We start from the raw sequence: 26,843 nt of genomic DNA, 5'->3' as shown, positions 1-26,843 counted from the left end.
TCACTGAAATAAAGTCACCGCCACCTAATTCACATTTGTTTACTATTGCACACTTAAGGAAACATCAGACATCCTCGGGGTAGACTGCCCTCTGTTTGAATAAGGGAATATTCTGCCCTTTACTTTTCAGAACTTTTTCCCCCCAATACAATGTAACAAGTAATAAACTGTCTTTGAACACATGAACATAAACATATCAACCAAACGACTCTCTGTCTTGGGACCGGAGAGGAAGTCTCACCTGAGCTCTTGCGGTCTTCCTCATGGGTTTCGATGGAGTTGTCAGCTGGGGAGTAGACCCTTGAACAGGAACTGGTGATGGCTGGATCAATGATGACTCTTTCGGACCAACCCGTGCCATGTCTGGAGAACTGGAGACTTGACGTGGTGAGGCAGGTTCAGCACCCGGCTGTTGCAGTTGCTCCTCGGGGTGGGCAGCACCCGGGACCGCTTGGAGATGGCACCTGTTGCTACGCAACACCGCCCCATCGTCTGTCTCGATCAAGTAGGATCTCGGCTCCGCTGACAGTTCATGTGGCCTATTGACCCCAAATCAGTGCTGCATCGTAGTGGCATGTCTGCTGGATGTTGCACACCTCTTATTTTTTCATTTTAGATTTCTAGTTATTTTTAATGAATTTTTTTCAACAAAAAATATAATTTTTGCTCAATAGATTCCAGGTCATGTGACCTATTGACCCCAAGTCAGTGCTGCATGGTAGTGGCATGTCTGCTGGATGTTGCACACCTCTTATTTTTTTCATTTTAGACCTCCACTTATTTTTTATTTATTTTTTTCTGCAAAAAATTGCATTTTTGCTCAATAGCGTCCAGGTCATGTGCCCCTTTGACCCCAAATCAATGCTGCATCATAGTGGCATGTTGGCTAGAAAATGCACACCTCTTTTTTCCCCTCAATTTCAACCTTTCTCTCATTTTAAATGAACTTAATACTGTACATACCAATGTTCTAGCTCAATACCAGGTCATGGAACCTATTTCCCCCAAAATAGTGCATACCCTTAGCACGTCCGCCTACCAGTGCAGAGGACATGAGATCGAGTCCAGGCTTCGGCCTTCCTGGGTGGAGTTTGCATGTTCTCCCCGTTCTTGCGTCGGTTTCCTACGGGTACTCCGGTTTCCTCCCACATTCCAAAGACATGCATGGCAGGTTAATTGAACACTCAAAATTGTCCATAGTTGTGATTGTGAGTGTGGATGGTTGTTCGTCTCTGTGTGCCCTGCGATTGGCTGGCAACCAGTTCAGGGTGTACCCCGCCTACTGCCCGAAACCAGCTGGGATAGGCTCCAGCGTCCCCCGCAACCCTTGTGAGGAAAAGCGGTTAAGAAAATGGATGGATGGATAGTGCATACCCAATGAAATGTGAATTAGTGATGTATTGTACTGAATGAACTGTTTTCCTTTTTTTTTTAAGAATCTTTTAAACTGCCCGTCAAAACATTTGTTTTGAAAATCATACTTTTATTTTGAACACCGGATGTCGTTCTCCGCGCTAGCGTCCCTTTGCGCAAATAGAAAGAGCGAACATGAAATGAAGAGCGGCTAGCTTGACTCCATAAAAAGAAGATGCGGCTGGCTTTATTGCAGTCTTATTTTGAAGTGTATCCCTCCACTTCCTGTGTGACACTTCCTTTCGAACAGTGCAGGATTTAAAAAAAACTGTGCAGATTTACAGTTTACTTTAGATGGCGTGACGCACACAATGAGCGTTATATGTCTGCAGAGGTCGAACTCGGGTTAGCGTGCGTTTGGATGGCGTCAATAAGCGTGTTATTATGATCTTGTTCTTCGGTTGTATGCACTTAACTATTTTGTTTGCCTGAGTCAACCAGCTATCCCTTAGCTTGTTGATTGTACACAACAGGAGCATTTCCCACAGAAGTCAACGAACGCTAAAATATAGTAAAGTATGGCTTTTTATGACGTTTACTCTCATCCCGCTTTGATTCGTTACAAAGCAGGTGTTTGCACGAGCGCCACTGTGTTTCTCGTTGTGGTTGTATGCCTCACTTACATCTCGCCGCTGCTGGTGGCTTACAGGAGCCAAGGTACGTCAATTAAATTGATATGCAGTCTTAGTGTTGAAGTGAAAATACAAATACTCGTCGGTTTAAACGAGTGGGTTATGCCATACTTTAGGTTTCTGGCTTAAAAGGAGCACGTATGAAGAACAAGCAGTAGTTCGTTTCCAGTATGAGACACTGCTGGTGGCTGCAATCCGCACAAATGGTGATTATGTGGCGTGGAGCACCTTTCCGCATCTGAACAACATGCTTGGAAAGAACCTGAGAATACCTACTGTCTCTGTACGATATTGTTTTCAACATCCTCAGCAAATGTACAATTAAAAAAAAAAAGTTCTCATATTTTTTTCACCAACATAATCTTCAGGTGAGGGAAGAAGACCAAAACCTGGATGGGAAATTGGACCATCTGATTTTCCAACTGCAGTTACCTCTGAATGATGACGAAAATGTGTACAGTGTCCAGCTGCTACTGACATTCAGCTACCAGCTCTTTGTATGTATTACATGACAACAACAAACAGTAACCTATTTGACCATATGAAGGCATTGAACCAACCACAATTGTTGATTTCACTTTTAATCATTAAGTTGCCAAAACGTTTGTTTAATTATAACATTAGATTAACTATTGATTCTGTCCCTCTATGTACCCTATTATGTAACTTGATCTTACATATTTGGCAACTTTTCAGTAGCGACTGTAAAGGTATGATGCAAACCAATCATGTTGGATGTGCGTTTGTTAGACAAAGTCAACAGTGGTGATGCAAAGCCTGGCCTACGTGCAACATTCTGCCTCTGTCCCTGGAGCAAAGCTGTTCATCAATGGAGACCTGAGGCTACAGCAGAGAACACCCTTGCCTCACTGTGGCCTGTTCAACATTTACAATGTGAGAGTATTTACTGATTTTTGTATTCTATTCACGACATAAGCTTGGAGTAGACATGATAATCATAGTCTGAAAATATTATAACAAGACTTGTAATAATGTATTTGGAATTACTTACGGTAACCTTGTAAGTGTTGCCACATATTAATGCTTACGAGTCACAACGTTTATATATATATATATTATATATATATATATTATATATATATATTTTGTTCTAATATTTTCAGATTATGATTTATTTTTTCCCTCAAAGGAAGAATATGAAACCTGAGATGGTTAGGAGTGCCATATCAATTATGGCAATACTGTCTTGACGACACCATACGGCATTTTTATTGCACAATAGACCAGGAAACACGTCCCAAATTAACAGTGCTGTCTTACCGCATGCAACGCGTCACAGTAATGATGTGGACTGGACACAAATGCTCAATATGGCAGCGTACTGTAGGGATGGCAGAAATGGAACATTGAAACCATCCAATCATTTGGAACAATTGATTCAGAAAAATAATCGATCTTTTGGAACGTCCTAGACATGTCCCCACAGTGACATCTGCTGGCCAATTGTAAAATATCACATTCAAACAGTAGAGCAGTAGTAGTAGTATAGTAGTAATAGGCCACTGTGAAGAGGCCTAAGTGTTTGACCTTAAAGCCACAAATGACTCAGAATTCCTTATCTGCCATTCTGTGAGGAGGTGTCTACGAATATTAAAAGTGCAAATGGGATAAATGCCACGGACTTCCGACTTCTTGGTTTCACACATCAGCGTAGTTTTTGGTCACTGATGGCCGCATCTCCACCCCTGCGCCTCCCAACTGTCTGAACTCTTTAAAATGTTTTGGACAACTGAGACACACGACACACTCGCATCCGTCAACGGGAACGCGCAACCGAGGGGCACAAAGGCAGAAGCGCACGAACTGGGACGCGGCCCACACGTTGCAAATAGGAAACGGAAACAAAGCTGATGTGTGAAAACCAGGAAGTCGGAAGTCCCGCCTCCTCCGTGGCATGTATTTTTATATATATTTTTTTGCCAACTCCCCAGTAAGGAAATTAACTACTGCCTGTCTGTCATTACACAACTGCCAATCGGCATATACTGTAATTGTAATGGACGCCATTAGAGAGAGAAATAATGTTATCATGGAAAAGAAAAAGTGAATAACCCCCACCCCTTTAAAATATGTCTCGAAGCACAAATTAGCTTTTTGCTTCTGATTCTTGGTTTGTTTTTCATTTTGCCTTAGAAATAGATCGTCATTTTTCAACATAACTTAATGACTTAAATGATTTGATGAGACCCACATTACTATTACATGTAATTGAAAAAAAGGCTGTTTTTTTATTTATTTATTTTGCAACAGGGCATCTTAAGTTTTGACAGAAAGCATTAGAGAGGAAAAATAATGACCTGCAGAAATATACTGCTCGGACTGGGAATTGAACCGGGGGGTCGCCTGCATAACGGACTAACCTCTATACGTTGTGCAGGTGCGTTACTAATGAAGCAACCACCACTACTAATGAAGCAACCACCACCCTTTTGTCATTTTATCATGTAGGGCAGGGGTGCTCACACTTTTTCAGCATGAGAGCTACTTATAAAATGATCAAGTCAAAATGATCTACCTACTACAAAAAATGCAAAACATATATTTATTTATAAATATATTGAGGATTCTTTATATCGCATGAGCCAATATTGCACAACACAACACAATTAACTATGTACATTTTTTGTCATTACCCGAGTTTACTCTGATGACTTGCACTGAATTGAATCAGCCAGGGATGCATAGTCCGGACGGTAACTGCTGACAGCCAGCCTCAAGCACACTTCCAAATGTTCATCAGTCATGGTGGAACGGTACTTGGACTTGATGATCTTCATGTGGGAAAAGGCTGACTCACATAAATAAGTGGAGCCGAATAATGCTGTCAAGGAGGTAGCACATTTCCTCATGTTGGGGTACTTTACCTCTGTGAGTAAGTTCCAGAACTGTCCATGAGCTCTGGACTTCAGCTCAATGTCAGCTTGTAGTGTCAAAATCTCATCTTCCACTACAGAAGAGTTCAGGTGAAACAGTGTTGCAATTTTTGATGCGAGTGAATCAACCTCAGCATCTTCCCGAAAAGGATAGCACATGAATGTAGCGACTGGCTCGAGCAAAGAAAAGTCTTGAAAGCGTTTGTCAAACTCTGACAGACATTTGTCAATCTGCTCTGTGTAGCGTGCAGTGTCAAGTTGCACACAGGCCTTCCTTTGCATCTCCAGCTCTGGCGCCAGGTTCTGGAAGTTTGCCAAATCATGGCGCTGCAGCTTTGAGGAGAGATGTTGCATCTTTCGTTTGAAAGCATTAACCGAGCTGATCATATTGATCACTGTTTTGTCTTTTCCTTGCAGCTGTAGATTAAGGTCATTCAACATGTTGGTCAGATCGGTTAAAAATGCCAAGTCTAACAGCCACTGACCGTCATTTAGTTGCGTGTATTCTGCATGTCCAGCTACACGGAAAAACTCCTTAATCTCCGGACAGAGCTCTCGAAATCTTTGCAGGAATTTCCCTCGACTAAGCCATCTCACGTCAGTGTGTAGCAACAACTCAGAGTGGTCGCAGTCAGCATTCTCCAGATGTGCACGGAATAGCCTTCTTTGAAGAGATCTGGCGCGAATAGAACAGGCGATCTTCGTTGCAACATCCATGATCTCTTTCATGTTGAGCATTTTAGCGCATAACGCTTGTTGGTGGATTATGCAATGGTAATTTAGGAAGTCTGGGAAAGCATCGTCCTGCCTGCACTTTGCAATAAATCCATTCAAGCGGCCAACCATTGCGGGTGCTCCATCCGTGGTGATAGACATCAATTTGTACACTGGGAGCTGAGTTTTCGCGATAAAGTTTTTAAACGACTGAAATATGTCCTCTCCTCGCGTCTGTTCTTTCATGGGCAGTACTGTTAATAGCTCTTCTTTTGTAGTGATATCACTAAACACCATACGAATGAAAATGCACATCTGGGCTGTGTCACTCACGTCCGTTGATTCGTCCAACTGCAGTGAGAAACACTCGCAATCTCCAATGTCCTTCCAAAGTTGCTGGGTTAAATCCTCAGCCATGGCTTCACAGCGCCGTGTAACTGTGCTTCTTGACAGCTGGAGAGCTTTGATCGAAGATAATATTTCTGCCTTATTTTTAAAGTCTCGGAACAATGAGTCAGCTGCTTCAACGAATGCCTCTTTTACCATCTCTCCGTCTTGGAAGGACTTCTTGTTATTGACGATGATGTGACTCACCCGGAACGATGCTTCGGTGGCGGCTTTCGCTTTTGAAGTTTGTTGCGTGAAAAATGACTGCTGTCCGGACAACTGGGATTTCAGTTCCTTCACTTTTCTCTTTCTCAGCTCGCTTTTCGGCGGGAAGTCGGTGTTGTATTTTCCATGAACAGTCCGAAAATGCCGCTCCACATTCCCCTTCTTTGGTATTGCTATGGTAGACTGGCAGATGAGGCAAACGCACTTGGAAAATGTCATCGTGAAAAAAAAGTCCTCCTCCCATTCCGTATGAAAGTTATACGTTTTTTTCTTCTTACTTGGTCCAGCTACCTCACTCATTTTTATACCCTTTCATAGGTTTGAGAGAAAAAACCAAAGGCTGAAAACTGGCCGTAACTCGCTGACAAGCTTGCTAGTTAGTTAGCACTTAGCGCAGTTGTTTGCTCATGCGCAGTGACCTAAGTGTCAGACAAAATTCAGATGTCATCTGACTGGCTGCCCTGTATATCAATCAAAAGACGGGATGGATGATAGGTTGACGTCAATTTTTTTAATGTCACGCGATCTACCAATAATACCTTTGGGATCGACTGGTAGATCGCGATCGACGTATTGAGCACCCCTGATGTAGGGTGATGAATCAGCAGCCAGGGCAAATTATTTTACATACGAAGTATACTTAGGTTGAATATATTTTAGATTTAAGACATTTTTATATAGTGATGAAAGGTAGGATTTTATTTAAATCTTAGAAAAGGATAACATGTTCACTTGCTGAAACAATGTGACGTTTGGAGGCGTAATTGAACGCGAAAGGCAACAATCACGTGACATTGTGATTCTGAGACAGACTTTGGAACGCATTTTGAATCACAAGTTCCGCCTGAGTTTCGATACGCACCGATTTTTTGGCACACCCCTAATTGATATGGGATATATGCCACGGAGGAGGCGGGACTTCCGGGTTTTCACACATCAGCTTTGTTAACGTTTCCTGTTTGCCACGTGTCGGCCGCGTCCCAGTTCTTGCGCTTCCGCCTTTGTGCCCCTCGGTTGCACGTTCCAGTCGACGGGTGCGAGTGTGGAGTGTGTCTTAGTTGTCGGAAGAATTTCAGAGAGTTGAGACGGTTAATATTCGTAGACACTGCCTCATAGAATGGCAGATAAAGAATTCAGAGTCATCATGTCGCTTTAAGGTCAAACACTTAGGCCTCTTCACTGGGGCCTATTATGTAATCTAAGGGATAATTCATTTCACTCAGATTTTGTTTTCCATTTGTCTTCTTTTTTTTCTTCTTAAGGTGTCTGTGATTGACGGCTCCAGTCCTTTTGCAAGTGCTTATGATCTTGATGACATAGTGAGGCGCTACCAAGAACGCAACTGTAAGTTACAAAATATATTATTATTATTTATATTGCTTTACATTACATGCTGTTTGGTGCAAAATATTAATCTTGGACCTGAGTAGAGTTTACAAATGCTGACAGAATACAGCAAGTGGATGGGCTGAAATTAAACTTCAAGCTCTCCAAAAGGCAGAGACTGAATTTAGATATACATAAATACTGTATTTTCACAACTATAAGGCGCACTTAAAAGCCTTACATTTTCTCAAAAATTGACAGTGCACCTTTTGTGTGCAGTGAGTTCCAAAATCTGTAAGTTTTGTTGTGCGACTTTGGTAAGTGCTCCTCTTGACTGTCGTAACGTTTTCTGTTAATATATTGCTTATATACAGGAAATGTGGCCGTGAGTGAGGTCGGCATGCGAACGCTAAAGAGGCAAAGGGTGGGTGTGAAAGAGGACGGAATTGCGGATGCTATTGTGTTATTGTGCATTGTACAAGACAACATTGGTTTAGCGAAGGATCCCAAAAAGGGCATCAGCGAAGAAGAGACTTACAATGCTCACAAGGCACAATTTAAACTACAAGCTGTCAGTTACACGATTGTACATGGGAATAGAGCAGCCACGAGAAAATTCCACATGATTCGTACTTCGTAGGGATGTAACAATAACGGCAATATTGTGGTATTAAAATTTCCACAATATCGTCGTCATATCGCGATATTAAACGCATGACATCTGTTAAAAAGGTGATGTTGTATTCCATTTGTGCAGTCCTAGCACCCTCTGGTGGTTAGTTTATTAATGCAGTTTAATTGGGATTAGGAACGTTTGTTATCACTCATATAATTCAGTCATACGAGGACATATTTTCAACATCTCCGTAAAAAAAAGAAGAAGTTTTGCCTGCTTCAGCCGAACACAACATTGTGAATTACATAGACCATTATACTTTATGCCGCTAAGCCAATAGGCGCACATGACAATGACATGGCCAAACCTATTTCTCCATTACTGCTGTTATTATGTGCAAAAACACAATATTGTGCTTCCCCCCCCAATATGAGCTTTTTAAAAATCTAATTTAATTTAATTTTGCAATATTGTGAATTTTTACACAGTCTCTTGAGCTTTTTTATTTATTTTTTTAATATCGCCAACATCCCCACAATATCGTGATAATTATCGTATTGTGAGGTTCATATCATGATATTTATCGTATCGTGTTGTTTGGATATCGTTACATCCCTAATGGTTCGGAAGTGGAGGAAGCAGGAAAATGAACTTCGCCAAGAACTCCATGCAAATGAAATGAAACAGCAAATGAACTCGGAGCTTGCCATCATTCCAGGAGGATTAACAAAGGAACTTGGTGTAAACAGGGCGTTCCAAGTAAAGTTGTGAGCGGTGTGGGAGCGCCGGATGAGAGACGGCAAACACACCAAAACTAGGAGGCAGCGCCGGGCGAGTTACGTCACCATATGTGAATAGATTGGGGATGCCTGGACTAACGTGTCTGCTTGCACTGTTATTCGAGCTTTTGCATAAGCCGATTGCTGAAGAGCCGCACGGCGACTAGACTGACTCCAATAATGACGAGGGGTAACTTGGCATGTTTGATGGAGAAATTGACACCGGATTAAAAGGCACAATCTTAATTACCGGTGCTATTTCTGCATTTGACCCATACATAGGGCACATGCATGCTCCCAAATGTTTTAAAAAGGCAACGGGAGGAAATTGAGTTTGATTGTACTTTATTCAACTATTTAATGTACTCACTTTATTGTTTTTAATCAATCATCCACAAATCCATCAAAATCCTCATCTTCAGCTGAGCAATTTCTCACGTTTGTGAAAATACAGTATATAAAACCCCACCAAAATGCAGGGCTTGAGACTGCGACCAAACTTTTTTTCTGGTTGCGGTCATGCTAGTGCATACATTTTGATGCTCCCACCAGAACAGGCAATGTATTAGACATTGCAGTTAAAGTCGTCTTTTTCAGTCTTGTATAGTTTCCACATTATTGCCCCACTGTGGGCTTGCACTTGGATCATACGTTATTCCATTCATAAAACATTTCAGGTCATCAGTATGCATTCCAAGAGTGCGCATTGGTCCATGCATACCCTTTGAAAACAGGCTGCACACATGTGCATTTATAATCCAATTGCAGCGATTCCGTTCTATTCATTCATCGTTCATTCATTCTATACCATTCTTAGCCACCGCTTCTTCAAATTTCCAATTAAAGCAGTTGGGTCCTGGAGAGGTAAGCAGCCACGAAGGACGGATGGCGAAAAAGATGACCAGACAGCAGGGCCCGATACTGCGACAAATTTATCACAAATGTGTCAACTTTACAGTGTTTGCTGGTTAAAAAAATAAATTAAATTAAATCATCAGTTCTATTCGCTGGGCGCAAGTGCACATTTTAATTAATAGTGCAACGGATCTTTGAGCCATAACACGTTCGGATCAAGTGCGAGGACGAGTTAAGATAGCCACTATGTGCGGCCAACTAAAATAAATGGCTACCAACTAATACATCGACGTATCATGCCATGTGCCATTATCACGCATTTATCGTTATCAAGGTAAAACTGCCCAATTTATCGTGGTATTGATTTGAGGTCATATCGGCCAGCCCTACGATACGATATTATCACGATATGAAGGTCACAATACGATAATTATCTAGATATTGTGGGGAGGTTGGCGATACAAAAAAAGTCACAATATTGTAAAAAAAAAAGAACTCATACTAAAAAAAAAACCACACATACAAGTATTGTGCATTTGTACATTACAGCAATGCATATAAACAACCTACAATATTTAATAACACTTATTATTGAGGTACTTACTTGCTAATAATGCAAGCACAACACATTTAGTTCCTCCACATATTGACTCGGTTCACAAACATATTACGTTCCCCTACAGCTGACCATTAGCGTAGATTTTAAACATATTAGGGCCAAAACATGCCTTGTGAAAATTAAACTGCACTAAAAAAAAGTAGCCACCACAGGGTGCTAGAACTACACAAATGGAAATCAACCTGACTTTTTTAACAGATATGCTGCTTTTAATATCGTGACATGACAACGACGATATATTGTGGTAGTTTTAATATTGTGATATCACAATATTGGCGTTATCGTTACATTCCTGGAATGTAAACATTGATGTCTCTTGCGATGCATTCAAATGCTGACATTTCATACTCACACAGAAAGCAGTCCATCAATGCATTAAACGTTATAAATTGCAAATATGTAAACAATGTAGGCTTTCGATTAATCTATAAAAGATGACATATATCAAGAGGAATGATGGGGGTGAAATCACTTTGCTATTTTACCCAATTACAATCAATGGTACAGCTAGTCACTTATGTTTATAATACATAATCTAATAACTAGGCTTCCATTCCCCATTCTAGTGGTTGGTATGTAATTGAATAAAAAATAAAGAATAAACCTTCCTTTCTTATATATATAATTCTTATAACTTGACTTGACTTTTAGTCCATTTTCAACAGCAGACAAACACTGAACAAGAATAATATTCAGAGTCATAGTATAGCAGTTTTATTTTCACCAGTTATCTGAGCTTCAATGTCAAATGTGTGGATTTCCCAAGGGGAAAATGGTTGGAAGGCCTCACTATAAGAGCTGGACCCTCTGTGTTGAACAAAATAATGTTCACATAAAAGAAAAGCATTCCCCCCCCCCCACAATGTTTTCTTTTAAAGTGATATCAAATAGTTGACTTGTTTTGCCAGCCACTGCTTGTTGCAGACAGTTCTTGGTACAGTAAAATAATTTAAATAAATATATCTTAAATAAATACATCTTGAGTCACTGTCAATCTTTACGTCATATGAACCTACGGAATGCAAATTGAGACGATATTACATCAGCAAATATGGCCATGCTTGCACCTCCCCAAAAATGGTGCGACCAAATCCTGTGCAGTGCGACCAACTGAAATATGAAACTTAGTGGTGCCATGCTTTAGGCCAGAGGTGGCAGTTGCGAGTAAAATTAAAGTGGATAAAGATTTGAAATGATTTATCTTGGCATAAAAAAAATTTGTATCATAAAACGTAAGGTCTGGTGGATATGATTTTTTTTTTTTCACGCTGATGCCGATTTGGCTGAATATAATTCATGTAACTGATTAATCGGCCAATTATAAAAAAATAAAAAAAACAGTTGGAATGGAATGAATAAACAAATATTTGTTGTTGTTGTTGTTGTCTTAGCTTAGAAGAAACATAAATTACAGGCAGAACATTGGACTGTTTGACCATTAGTATTTGTTTAACTTTCCTACAGAGAGAAAATTTGGCAGTTAATTTTTTTTTTGGGGGGGGGGTGTATGATTGTCTTTGTCTTATGTTGTAATTAATGTGTTAATGTGTTAAAAAAACAAACACCCAATAATTATCTGATTTTAAAATAACTTATTTCCGCCAATTAAATTGGGGCCCTAACCCTAATATATTTTTTGAGGGTAGATGTTATGTTTTTTTTTTAACAGTTTTATGTTTTTTGTAATTTGTTTTAACTTTTCCCTATAGCACTTTGAGATTTGTTTTGAAATGTAAAAAGTGCATTACAAATTACATGTATTATTATTATTATTATTATTATTAATACAAACATGTTATTTAAATGGGTGTTTAGACTTCTTATTTCCACTGTATATGCATTATATGAATTGAAAATTTAAACTGTTTCTTAAAGGTCGTTCTTTTGCTTGTAATTCAACTTTTTATTTCAGTGACCACAGTACTTTCCTGTCCCATGCCGGTGTGGACTACTGGACGAGCTGCTGGTTCTTCTTTCCAGCTTATTGCAGAAATTCACTACCCTATGGAGGTCATTAAATATCCTTTTAAAAATTCACTTGATCTACATTTTGAATTGTTCTTTAAGCAATAGGTTTAAATGAAATACGGTTCATTCAAATATTGAGTTGGATTGCTGTTGTATGTTTACAACTGATTAAAAAAATAATAATATTTTTTTTATAGAGTGCAGTGGAACAAGTGTTCTACCCTTTCCAGTTTCTGATTATTTTTGTACATTTATTGAACTTTTATATTTTTCAGATCGTGTTTAGAGTGGGGAAGTCAAAGTCTTAAACGGGCACTATAATGATAGAAAAACAATCTAAGCTACATTATACCATACTCAATATGACTGGGCTAAAACAATTCTGCAGAGAAGAGTTGGTGAAAATAACACCTCAACAATGTGAAAGAATCATTATCATAAGAAAACTCTTGTTTTCAGTTATTGCTGCCAAGGGCGCATTCACAAACTCCCTGAACATTCCTTGGACAACGGTGAACGACATCAAACATGCAGACGGCAGCTAAACCAGTATCACATCTGCCCAAAACCTGAGATCATAACAGGTTACATGATGTAGATATGTTACAAAAAAATTCAAACCACCTTTATATCAAAACACAGCAATATCATTACATTTGTGACACAAATAAAATTTGTTTGGTTAACGATTAAATGTTTATATGGCACTTTTTATGTTGTGAAACGGCCCTAATTGACTTGTCCAGAAATCAATGTAAGTAATTGGGTAATGATCAGAGAATTGTAAATACATTTTGACTTCAATATTTGCTATTAATGAACTTGGTGATCTATACACACAACTAATTATGACATTTTTAGCAAAACATTTGTTTTTTTTATGTATTATTTCCACTGTGAAAATTTCCATTAGGTTTTTTTTCTCTTCCATACCGGATTGGTCGAGGGCCGGGTTAACAACAACCGCCATTGGTGCTGTTGACCTACAGGGTGCCGATAGAAACTGGACTTCTGTTGTTCGAAGGAGGAGAGGAGGAAGGTGTGTTCATAAGAAAGAGAAGAGGAACACCAAAAGTCTAGGACCTAGGAACACCAAAAGTCTAGGACTGAGAGTAGGGACTTTGAATGTTGGAACTGTGACAGGAAAAAGTAGAGAGTTGGTTGACATGATGCAGAGGAGGAAGGTGGACATACTGTGTGTTCAGGAGGAAAGGGAGCAAAGCTAGAAGTTTAGGAGCAGGGTTAAAGTTGTTCTATCATGGTGTAGATAGGAAGAGAAATGGAGTAGGAGTTATCGTGAAGGAGGAGTTTGTTCTTATATATATAATTCTTAAATCTGTAACATCACTGTGGGGGAGACTGTTGCTGGAGAGGCCATGCTCTGAGCCATTCTGCCAATTCTTTTTTTGCGCAATGCATTTTTTTGCATTTTTGCACATGTGGAGAATAAAACGAAAGAAAAGAAGTGCCATCTTCCTCCGCTCGTTTGTACTCAACTCGACAACTTGTACGAACTCGTTGTTCGTGCCTCTCCTTATCACAGTGACCTACAAGAGTGGAGGTAGGAGTACACAGGTAGACTACATCTTATGTAGACAGTGTAATCTGAAGGAGATCAGCGACTGCAAAGTAGTGGTAGGTGAGAGTATAGCCAGACAGCATAGGATGGTAGTGTGTAGGATGACTCTGGTGGTTAGGTAGACAGAGACTGCAGCGCAGAGGACGAAATAGTGGAAGCTGAAAAAGGAAGAGTGTTGTATGACTTGAGACAGACTCTGGATGGTCAGGAGGTGCTTCCAGATGACTGGACAACTACAGCAAATGTGATCAGGGAGACAGGTAGGACAGTCCTTGGTGTGTCATCTGGAAGGGAAGGAGATAAGGAGACTTGGTGGTGGAATGAGGAGGTGCAGAAGTGGATCCAGAGAAAGAGGTTAGCTAAGAAGAAGTGGGACACTGAGAGGACTGAAGAAAGTAGACGAGTACAGGGAAATGCAGTGTAAGGTGAAAGTAGAAGTGGCAAATGCCAAACAAGGGGCTTACAATGACTTGTATGCTAGGTTGGACAGTAAGGTGGGAGAGACTGATCTATACAGGTAGGCAAGGTAAAGAGACAGCGATGGGAAGGACGTGCAGCATGTTAGGGTAATAAAGGATAGGGATGGAAGTGTGTTGGCAGATGCCAGTATTGTGATGGGAAGATGGAAAGAGTACTTTAAAGAGTTGATGAATGAGGAAAAAGAGAGAATGAAGAGTAGAAGAGGTGTTGTGGACCAGGAAGTAGCAAAGATTAGTAAGGATGAAGTGAGAATGGCATTGCAGAGGATGAAGTGTGGAAAGGCACTCGGTCCTGATGATATACCTGTGGAGGTATGGAAGTGTCTAGGAGAGGTAGCAGTAGAATTTCTGGCTGGGTGGTTCAACAGGATCTTAGATAGTGAGAAGATGCCTGAGGAATGGAGGAAGTGTACTGGTGCCCATTTTTAAGAAAAAGGGAGACGTGCAGAGTTGTGGCAACTACGGAGGAATTAAGCTGATGAGCCACACAATGAAGCTATGGGAAAGAGTAGTTGACGCTAGACTGAGGGCAGAGGTGAAATTTTGTGAGCAGCAGTATGGTTTCATGCCAAAAAAGAGTACTACAGATGCAGTATTTGCTTTGAGGACGTTGATAGAAAAGTACAGAGAAGGCCAGAAGGAGCTGCATCAGGAATGAGTACATCAGAGGGTACATCACATGTTAGAGGCTACACTAACACACGTGTTTGGACATGTCCAGAGGAGAGATAGTGAGTATATTCGCAGAACAATGCTGAGTTTCCAGCCTGGCAGGGGGTCTAGTCTAGAGGAAGACCAAAGAGGAGGTTTATGGATGGAGTTAAGGAGGACATGAAGGTAGTTGGTGTGAGAGCTGAAGATGCTGAAGACAGGGTTAGATGGAGGCAACTGATTTGCTGGGGCGACCCCTGAAGGGAAAAACCGAAAGGAAAAAAAGAAGGAACTGCGTTTTGTATTTTCTTGGCCTGTCATTAAGCACTATTAAAACTGCCTTACATTTAACTGTGACAAATATTAAAAAGAAATAGGAAAGGAGCAAATACTTTTTCACTGCACTATACTGTACATGTAGAATTCATTGATAATAAATGTTTGGCTTATTCTGTGCGGCCTTGTACATCATTTTTTCTTTGACTGTTTGCCTTCACCTATTATCCTGGCTTCTGGGAAACCATCAAGTTTGCCTGGATCCAGTATGTCAGTGTTCTCTTGATCTTTCTCTGGGTCTTTGAACGCATCCAGAAGTTTGTTTTCCAGAATCAAGTCTTAACCACTGTACCCATAGCTATTGGAAAACCTCACCAGTTCTGATAATATGTGCAATTTCTCAAATTAATGAAATTAATACGTAGGGAGCAAGTACAGCTCTTGCTTCACAGTACGGGCTGAATAATGACTTATATCTGCAAAATTCTCCCCCCTCCCCATTCATTTTAAAGGATATCTATTCCCAAAATTTCTGCAGAGTATCCTCCAAAGGCAAAATACACCATAACATAAAATAACAAATATGATCAGTGTTGTAAGTTACCTTGTGAATGAATGAAAACAAAACAAACACTCTTTACATAAATGATAGATAAGAGGGGTAAGTAGTAATACGGCTTACACTTTTTCAGTGAGGGGTGGACAGCTCCCTCACACCTTGAAAAAGTAACTGAGTTACTCTACTGATTACTTAATTAAATAAATAAATACAAGTTACTTTAATAGTTACATTGAACAGATACCGACAACCCTGCTTAGCATAACAATGACACTTGGTTTTTCCACTTAATTAGAAGTACATCTTCAATTGTGTCATTCAAAGGTGCATTGTGGAGTTTGACATTTTTAACTTGCGACTGCCACCTCTGTCAAGCTTGTGCAAAGCACCAAATAGTGACTGTATTTCCAGTTTGAAAACACAAATCTCCCTATTTTCTCCCTTGCTGTTTATGGGCATGGGAGTTGTCAATGCACTGAAAATGATGATGTCACTCTCGATTGGGAATGTAAATTTGAGTACTCCCACAATGCATTTCACTATGTTCAAGCTGTAAATATCAGCATTTCTCTTATGTGTTCTATAATGTATAGTTATATTTGTTTAGTGACTTTAGGGAGTAGTACAGTGTGAGGAAAAGGTGTCCTCCTGTATTTTATTATCCATGATCTTAATAAAATATGTATGTGAGGGACACACTCTGGCTTGAGAAGTATGATATTGAGTGGTGTTTTAAATTCTTTCTCACTGCTGCATCCCACTGGCAGCTAACTGCAACTGTTTATGCAAGGTGCCACTATCGGAAGTACTACTGTTACAGTGATGTCCCGTACGCATTAGATCAAGGGTGTCAAACTCACTTTTGTCGCGGTGCCCACATAGTTATGGTTTCATTCAGACGACTATTATAACTGTGAACCCAAATAAATGTATGATCGCCTCATTACATAAACACAACAAATTGATGAATAACTACAGTAGTTTTGAAATCAGAGGCCAGTAAAAACTTACTTATTTTAAAAGGAGGTGTTTTGACAAAAAAATGCTTGCAGTTTCTCAAAGTTGTTAAAAGTGAAGACAATTTGCGATTTTGTTATTTTTCATAAGAAATATTAAGTCGATGCATATAATTTGCTTAGGTAGGCCATATAAAATGATGGGGCCCCCTGGCCTTGCTCTTCTGAGGCATCATATAATATTCTCTTTCTGCGGGGGTGGCATGGCTCAGTGGTAGAGTGGTTGTCTTGTAACACTGAGGTTGTGTGTTCGATCCCAGGCCTGTACTTCATTTCTATAGTGCTTTTCTACATTACAAGGCCCTCAAAGTGCTTTACATTTGGCTACTCATTCACCTACTGACGACACAGCATCAGGAGCAACTGTAAAGAGCCAAGATACTGAAACCCCAGTACCTTGCTACTTGATGCTGCATCATCAGTAGGTGAATGAGTAGTCAAAAAGTAAAGCAGTTTGAGGGCCTTTTAAAGTGAATGAGACATGAGAAAAAGTCACCCTAAAAGCATTTTTTAAAGAGTACAAGTACAAATAATGTGATTTCAATGATTACTTTGGTAAAAACGCGATGACAAGGGCTTGTAAAAATTGGATATTTTCGTGAATTTCCAAAACATGACGGCTCACTGGCGACGCCCCCTTTTTCTGAGCCTGGACACGCGTGATGTCAGCGGGCCACACCTGGGCAGGTATAGTTGGCAAAAACAACACGTGGACATGGCGGAGTACGACACGGATAGTGAGGTGCTTTCTGACTCGACATCAAGTGTAGAGTTGAAATTTGACATTGCAGACGACAAGCAGTCTTCAGACAAAGACATTTCAGTCCTGGAATGTATCCACCTGTATCTGTTTGAGCCGTATCTAGATGAAGGTGCTGGTGTGACTTCGGACTCTGAAGGTGGCCGTGACCTCTGCTGAGGTGGAGGACGACTTTGGCAGGCTCAAGAACGCAGAATGGTAAATCTTGCTCTTTATTTTAAAATGGAAAGTATGGACTAACAATGGTGTTTATATTTTCCTACGGGTGAAATAGCAAACGCTTTGTGGCCAAAATGTAGCTTAGTTTAGGCCATCCATCCATTTTCTTAACCGATTATCCTCACATCCGGTACACTCAAATGATTATTTATGCATGATTGTTATTTATGCTTTACTTGTTACAGTTATAAGCAAATTTATATTGGTAGTAGAAAAATATAACTTATTCTCCATTTTAAAATGGAAACCATGGACTAAATGCTGCTTACTCACCTTCGTAAAAAGTGAAGCCACCGTTGCCCCTTTTACATTGCCACATGCCAACCTCTGTGAGACTCGAATTACACTAATTAATGGATAAAGCATACAACATGGATTTAAATTTTTTTAAACGACCTCATACCCATCAGTTGCATGACACATTTTTTTTCTCCTGAAATGTTTGTAATTGATAATGCAAGTATTTATCAAATAATGAACACATTATTTGTAAATGTTATAAATGGCAAAAAAAAAAAGTTGTCTGTGCTTTTCAGGTGTTCCTGTGATAACTGTGTAGCAATGGCAACAGTGATGGAGAGCATTTGCTGTCACGAACAGCAGAAGGTCAAGCCCAAGTTGTCGGAGTCCCAGCAGCAGATCCGGTGTATCACCCATCACTGGGCGTTTGAAGCGGTGTGCCTCAATGTGGAAGTCCTGCAGACCGCTTATTTTACTTACCAGCAACACTTCTGAGAGTAAGTATGATTACTGGTTTTGCATTTTAAAATAAGATGAATAATTTAATATGGATTTTTCTTTATTTCTAGGTGGTAGTGGTACACTGCCTACAGGCAGTTTATGCGCTGGTGCTACCAGTTCCTGGGCAGGCGTGTGAGGGTACCGATTCCTTCTTGTGCAGTGTCACTAATAAGGAGAACATTTCCATCCAATGACAATGACTACAAAGGATACCTCGAAATATGATATAAATAAATACAATTATACAAAAGAACACAGCTCTTCAAGGAGTGTGTCCTCGTCCAGATTGGCCCTGACAGATGCTCTTAAGATGCTTCTTAAGATCCTCCACATATTCTGCAATAATATACCCATTGAATTATCGTATCGTGTTATGCAAAATAATTAGAATGAACTTTCATTTCTATTCCTACTTTTGTTTTCTTCTTTTCCACTATGTTGTGATAAGATTTTTGAATTCTTACTGCAAGTCATTTTAGAGAATTTTGACATTATCAATACCCAGACATTATTGTGTTCAATGAGTATATATACACAGAATCCACCAAATGAAACAACAGACTCTGTTAGACTATTTCCATTATTTTTCAACAAGCAGTAGAAAAAAGGTAGTTACACATAATTCAGCCTTTTCTCCCATTGAACGTTCAAACTGTGTTGATCTTATATCTAAAATGGGACATCTACTGGTGGTTGTGCATCGGTAAAGTTGTTAAAGTTGTATCAAAATTTACAATGAACCAGAATCAGATGTCCCGCCGACCCATCCCCGTTGAAAAAAAATTAACAAGTATACTTGTCAATGGCAGTAAATAAGTTAATTGTGGATGCAGATAATTAACATAAAAAATATATACAAAATGATGTCTGCCCCAGGATTTTGCGCACAATAAATGCACCTTTCCTGTACTTGGGATAACACACACTGTATTTAGTGTCCCCATCCTTTGTGACATCCTGGATCTGGTGTGCATTTTCATTAAAATGCAAGGCTGCCAGGTAAGACCTGTTAACTCTTTGACCGCCATAAACGTTATAAAACGTTTAGTAAAAACCTACGGAGGGGCGCCGAGGACGTTAAAAGACGTTCACTATGTTTTTTTTGGGTTTTTTTGGAAACGGGTGGAGGAAAGCCTTGGGCAGCTGTGTATCAAGTATCAAGCAGATCTAGTTAGTTTAATGACTCGTTTTGGCCCCTAGATGGCAGCGATGACTCTTTGCACAAGGTTGGGTGGGCCGCCCACCGTGGGCGTCAGTAGAAGACGTGAGGCGGAGCTAGAATGTTGAGACAATGAATGATGATGCAACAATGGCGACCGGTTGCAAGCAGCTCACGCTTGAGCATTTTTTTCAAAGACGGAAAGCATCGATCAATACTAAAAAGCGCATTGATGTCGACGATGATGATGACTCCGAGCTTGACGCCAAAGTTGGAAGCCTTGACGCGACCGTGCTAACGCCGGAAAACGCGCAGCACAACCGACCGGGTACTTCTGCACAAGCGGAGATTCGATCGGGAGATGGAGAGTTGTCGAAAAGCATCGACCAATGCACATTGATGATGATGATGATGGTGAATCCCGAGGTTGACGCCACAGTTGGACGCCACAGTTGGACTCGGCCTTTATTCATTTTTTTTTTTTTCTTTTTTTCTTTATAAAGAGCTCAGTATTGTTCATTCGGAAATGTCATCATCATTGCTCTTTATTTTTATTTTATTTTATTTTTTTAAATATATATATATATATATATATATATATATATATATATATATATATATATATATATATATATATATATACATACATATTTTTTTTGTATGTGGGTGAGTATGTGTATGTGCCTGCGTGCGTGTGTGCGTGCGTGCGTGTATTTGTTAGCTCACCAAAAACCTATTAGAAAAAATCCCATACCGTTCACCTAAACCGAACACCGCCGTCAGGAGACCCGAGGGGACCAAAGAAAACCAAGGAAGGTGAAATCCAGCACCGACCAGACACCACCCACCAGGCCACCCACCAGAATTCTTCCCCAACCCAAGAAACATCTAAATTCCAACAAATCCAAAAAAAAATAAAAAATCAGGGAGACCTCAAAAGACCGAAGGAGAGACTGAGGGAAGGAAGGAAGGACAGACGAAGCCGAGTGAGATCCACAGACACCAGCCTCCAACGATTCAATGACCTGAGGAGGAAGCAGAGTGTGTGAGTTTCGGTAGATGCTGGTGTGGTGGATCTGGCATGCATGAAAATCTCCACCAAAGAGGGGAGCCGTCGACCCCCGCCAGGACAGAGCAAGTGCAACACCTCAGGGCCCCCCAGGCCGCGGCAGCGCCAAAGGACGACCCCCGGGCCCCGCCAGGGCCACCGGCCGGAGAGCAAACCCAGGAGCAGGAGCGCCCCCCACCCCCACACGGCCCGCGCCCCCGACCCAACGCAGCAGGACGGGGCACCGCAGGCCCGCCAGGCACCCCACCGGCCCCCAACCCCCGCACCCCCCACGACCCCCCCGCCCCCCATCCACCCCCGCCATCCACCCCAACCCAGCCCCCAAGTCCCCAATCCCCCAGACACCCCCAGCACCCCGCAAACCCCACCACCCCCCCAACAAAGCCGCCCGACCCCACCCGACCAACCGGCAGCCCCCCAACCCCCGACCCCCGGGGAACACCCGCACCCAGGCACCGGCGCCGACGAGGGGCCGGACAGCAGAGCGGAGAGGGCAGCCGTGCCCACCCCACCCCCCGCCGCGTGGAGGGACGGAACACCGGGGGCAGAAGGGGAGATGGGGGCACCGGAGGACGGCCGACACCCCCGAACCCCAGGCCCAGCGGGGGAAGGCCCCGGTCGTCACCCCAGCGTTCTTTGTGGAAGTTAACTCCTGTTACTGAGTCCGCCAGCTCGCCGACTGGCGAACTCTACCCCTAAACCGTGAATGTGACCCCACCCAGTGTATATACAAGTGTGTGTGTGTGGGGTGCATTAAAATTAGGAGCAGGTGAACCGGAGCCGAGGGAAATGATATTCCCACGCTCCGATACACCCGCCTCCCAAGCATGTTACTGAGTGTATGTGGTCCATTAAAAAAAATAGATAGGGGGTGGGGCGGGGGGGGGGGACACGAACAGGGGACCGCAGCACTGCTCTATACCGCGGTCCCCAACCGATGGCACCCCCACAAGCCCCCCCCCCCCAGTTGTGTGGTGCATTAAAATTGGAGGGCAGTTGTAGGGTGAAGACGGTGTTTCCACCCTACCCCACCCCCCAAAGTGTGTTATGTGCCCTATATGTCTATAAAAGTGTATTGTGCAAACCTAGTGTAGTGAGTTAAGAGGAGCGACCAGCAGGGCCCTCTCTAACCGGGCGGGGGCAGGAGGCGCACCCGCCCACCAAGCCTCCACCCACCCCACCGGGACCCCGGCGCGCATATGGGACCAGCCCGGCGGGGCGATAGGGCTCGCCCCCCGGATACTGGGTCCCGCCCGAGGCGCCAGGACGCCCACCGGAGCGGGGGCGGGCACGACACCAAGCCCCAGCCACCCCCGCCGGCCCCCGGAGCACCGAGACCCGGGCCATGGATGGAGCCCCCGGCCCAGGGGAGGGGAAGGAAGGCGTACCGGGGAGGGGGAAGGGAGGGGGGAAGGAGACGACAAGAAGGGCAGGGGGCAGCGGCAGGGCCGCAGAGAGAGGGGGAGAGGAGGAGGAAGGGTGACGAGGGAGAAGGGACAGGGAGGCGGAGGACGGGCGGGGAGAGGCGAGGAGGGAGAGGCAGCAAGGGGGAGGAAGGGGGAGGGGAGAGGGAACCACCGGGCACCCCGGCGGCCCACAGGCCCCGAACCGCGTCGCCGGGCCCAGAGCGACGGACCGCGCCGGAACGGCGCCGCCCCAAACACCAGGGAAAGCCCCGCAACGCAGCACCCCCCAAGAGACCCAGGGAACGGCCAAGACGCAGCCGCCACCCAGCAGCCAACAGAGGGGCAGACCCACCCACGCCCAGCCAGGGGGGACAGCACCCACAGAATTAACCCACTGGCATGCCGTGAATCCGAATATCAACCCCTGGTGCCCATCGGAGGCGAATCCGCTCGATCCCGCTGGCAGATTCCTGACTATAAAAACACAACCATTAGTTACAAATTGCCAAATACAGAAACATCAATGCAAGTTATCACGCTGCTGTGGCTCTCGCTAACAGGCAGAATTAAGTAACCAGGTTTAGGTTAAAAAATTCTATATACGTAGACCATGTTTCTTTAAATTTTGACATTTGGTTTTTATTTGAGGCAGATATTTTTTCCATTAAAATGTGATTTATGAGGAGGTTAGACCATTGGTCGATATTCAGAGTTTGTTTATTTTTCCAGTTAACAAGAATTGTTTTTTTTGCGATAGTAAGGGCTACAAGTATAGATTGAAATTGTTTATGTGGTAAGTCAGTTGTTGTTAAGTCACCTAGCAAACACAAGTTTGGAGAGAACGGTATCCTACAGTCCAAGACAGCGGAAAGTTTTTCTAAGACTTTAGTCCAGAAACACATAACCGGAGTACATAACCATAAAGCATGAAAGTAAGTGTCTGTAGTGTTTTGTAAACACTGGAGACAAATGTCGGAGTCTGAGAGTCCCATTTTCTTCATCATATATTGAGTAATGTATGTTCTGTGAATAATTTTATATTGGATAAGTTGTAAATTTGTGTGTTTTGTCATTTTAAAAACGTTTTCACAAACTTGAATCCAAAAGTCAGATTCCGGCGCTATAGACAAGTCTGTTTCCCATTTCGAGATGGGTAAAGACGTTTTATCAGTATATGAAAATAACTTTTTTTGTTGTTGTCGGAGAAAGCTTGGTAATATCTTTAGCTAAAACAGGCGGTTGGAGCGTACCCTGAAGTGTTGGAATTTGTTTCTTTATCATACTTTTAACTTGCAAATAATGTAAAAAGTTTCCGTTTTTTATTTTGTATTTTTGGAGCAAGGATGTATATGATATAAACATATTATCTGAGAAGAGATGGTGGAGATGTGTAATTCCTTTCTGCTCACACACATTCAAATAAAACGATTGGTTGTTAATTTGAAAGTCGGGGTTATGCCATAGGGGAGAAAGCTCGCAGGGCTCCACTTGGGCTTTTGTCATTTCTAGTGCCTTCCACCAGGCAGTCAGGGTGGCGGAAATCAGGATTTTTAAAGCAGTTATGTCGCTTAATCGATGTTGTAATAAAGAGTAAATCTAGGAGTCTGAGGTTATTACAATCCTTCTGTTCTAGTTCCAGCCAACAGTTAGTATCTCTATTGGGTTGTGCCCATAAAATAATATATTGTAGCTGGTTGGCTATATAATAGTGCATACAATTTGGTGCCTCGAGACCTCCTTTGGATTTATTTTTCTGAAGAGTAGATAGACTAATCTTTGCTTTTTTTTTATTCCAGTAAAATTTTGTAACGGCCTTTATTCTCACGTCATAAAGCCTCACCGGCTAGTGCTGCTAACGCCGGAGCTGCACATGCGGACATTCGATCGGACAATGAAGAGTGCCCCGAGTCCAATGCATATTCATCGGAGTAGCGGGTACAGTCTGATCACGGAGAAGACACTGGTTCTGGACTACGATGCCACCATGAATGGAGTGGATAAGATGGATCAGAACATCTCTTACCACCCGGTATAGCAACTGAAGGACATGAGGAAGCCAGACGTAACACCACCGTAACGTAACCGTAACATGATCCTGATAGTAGACTTTATGGCAACACACACTGCAGTATATACTTGCTATTCCCCGGAAAAAATGGCCTGCAAGAAAGTGTAGCTTCTGCACGCGAAGAGGCAATCGCAGTGAAACTAATCTGTTGTGCAAATCATGTTGCGTCTCCTTGCACGCAGGGGAGTGTTTCACAAAAAGAAAAACTGTCGTTGAAACATCCACATAATTGTAAATAGCACCACAGTTGCACACATTTGTAAATAGTTTGCCAAATTGTTGTCAAATTGTTACACTGTTGAATGTAAATAAACGTATTTTGCTATCAAAAAACACTTTTTCATTCTTGGTGGTAGTGTTTTATAGAAGTAAAGCACTATTTAGGTGTTTGTGGCATCATTCATGGACAAAAAGAAGTGTAAAATTCGCTAGAGTGCATGAAATAATATTGTTTCACTAAAAGCTTGATTTCTCCGTATTTTGGTCCAAAACAAGCGCATTCAGATGAAACTAACCATTTTCTATTGTTGATTACTAAAGAACGAAATAAGGTAGAAACAAACTTTTTTTTTTCTAATGAAAGATGAAAGTTCAATCTTTCATTTGGTAGTATGTGTGTTTCCATAGTCCAAACTTAACATTTTCTGTGGACCTTGAAAGATCAGTCAAAATGCTTAAATCGGCTGGCACTGACAGCATCCCTTTTCTGAAAACGTCTGGCAGTCAAAGAGTTAATGAAGGAAAAAAATAAAATATATTAAAATGTAATCAATATTACATAATATTTTAAATAGTGTCTCCCAAATTAAAATATACATACTATACCTGCACAGCATAGCAGTGTAGTTGAAATAAATCCTCTTTGGTGCAAAGTGGATGAGGAGGCTGTGAAATGCCTCAAGGTTGGATGTTTGGTGATCTTGAGAGAGCCGCTTGATGTCGTCACAGATCTTCTCCAGCTCGGTAGTAACCTTTGTACCTTTTCAAATTATAAGCAGCATATAATTTTCTTTGGTAACTAAAAATGAAAGTTTGTTGAATAGGTGCAAGGAGATTGTAATTATAAATACATGGAGGAATCCATGGTTTTTGCTGCTCCCGTCCAACCAAAGGGCCATGCTCGCATTCCGGGAAGGCTCTGCCAAAGCCAGAGTGGTTGTTCTGGATGTGATTGATGATGGACTTCCACTTGTCAAGAGCAAAAACACCATTCCCAGCAGAGGACACCACAGAGCAGTAAAAGTGGTTCACAATGCTGGAAATCCAAGGGCGCAGTGACTGGCATTGTCTTGTCTGACCGAGCTGCTGCAACTTCTTCTTCATACCTAACGTTAATAAATGTATAATTATAAATAAATTACTTAAAAAATAAATAAATAAAACTAACCAGGCGCATATTCAAAATGAGCCTTACTCTTGGCTGCATGCCAGATGACAAAGACGTGGAGGATATTGAACCATAATCATTTTGTTGATAGACAAATGTCGGTCTGTGACAAGTGTGTTAACTTAAAGTTCTCCACCTTCTGTAGGCACCGCTCCAGACCATCCTACTCCATATAAAAGCTCCCTCCAACTTCATTACTCTGCAACAAATGTTCATTGTATATTATTAAATAATGGACACAGTAGGCATTCTTCCAAAATTTGAAGTAATTCATTTGCAAAAACAACTGCCCCAAACAAACTAACCTGTACAATCTGGACGTCGATGATGGCTTTCTTCCTCAGCTACATCAGGGTGTATGTGCCAAATTTAGCACTGTGACCTGTCGAATCATCACGGCCATCACCGCCACGCACTAGGCCTTCAACTTCAGCCTGCAAGATCATCCAGGTCTGACGTTCCCACCAAAGATGCCAGATGGCTGCACTCAGAACGGTAAGCTGATGGCGCGAGAATGTACGGGTGGTTATCACCGCAACAGCCATGTGGGAGAGCACACGGAGAACCTTTGAGACAGATGCCCCGGCAAACAAAATCGCAGCAGACAAGAGGATGTTGCCAGCAGCAATCCGCCCAAAGTAAGGCTGACTGTTCCAACTCAAGAAATGTTGACAATCCTTGCATTCCAGTGCCACGTGAAGCAAAGTACCACTCTCGCTACGGTCCCATGACAGCTGCCGAGAGCCACACAAAGGACGACACCAGACTGAGAACAGCTGCACCAGACAACACTAGAATATTAAGTACACTGGACGCCTAGTGCTCTCACAGTTCTTCTTTGGTAGTGGCATCTTAGTATAGTCATCCTCAGAGTCCCCCAAGGTGTATAGTGCATCTGAGGGTATGTAATCTTCGTCAGTCTCATCGGGGATGTCACCACAGTCTGACACCATCTCTTCAGCCCACTCTGTCTGCATCTCAACTGCCACCGTTGACTTCTCGTTCCATTATTTTTCTGCATGGAGGGTCTGACTTGCCACGGTCAA

The 26,843-nt window shown here is 42.1% G+C and overlaps 1 protein-coding gene and 1 pseudogene across 1 annotated transcript; one reads left to right on the top strand and one right to left on the bottom strand.

Moving 5' to 3' along the window:
• The first annotated feature begins 1,619 nt into the window (after positions 1–1,619).
• Positions 1,620–16,668, top strand: tmem231 (transmembrane protein 231). Its single transcript, XM_086073673.1, has 7 exons — positions 1,620–2,070; positions 2,162–2,328; positions 2,414–2,542; positions 2,796–2,939; positions 7,528–7,609; positions 12,373–12,478; positions 15,635–16,668. The coding sequence occupies exons 1-7, from the start codon at positions 1,932–1,934 to the stop codon at positions 15,795–15,797; spliced, it is 930 nt and encodes a 309-aa protein (XP_085929799.1). The 5' UTR covers positions 1,620–1,931; the 3' UTR covers positions 15,798–16,668.
• Positions 16,669–18,818: 2,150 nt separating this feature from the next.
• LOC147176452 (uncharacterized) lies at positions 18,819–26,774 on the bottom strand (annotated as a pseudogene).
• Between the last annotated feature and the right edge of the window lie 69 nt (positions 26,775–26,843).

This window comes from Leptonotus elevatus, chromosome 4 (genome assembly GCF_054856555.1).
Source record: "Leptonotus elevatus isolate MCC_2025b chromosome 4, RoL_Lele_1.0, whole genome shotgun sequence".
Lineage (NCBI taxonomy): Eukaryota > Metazoa > Chordata > Actinopteri > Syngnathiformes > Syngnathidae > Leptonotus > Leptonotus elevatus.
The sequence above is the reverse complement of the archived record's forward strand: the minus strand, read 5'-3'. Positions and strand labels throughout refer to the sequence as shown.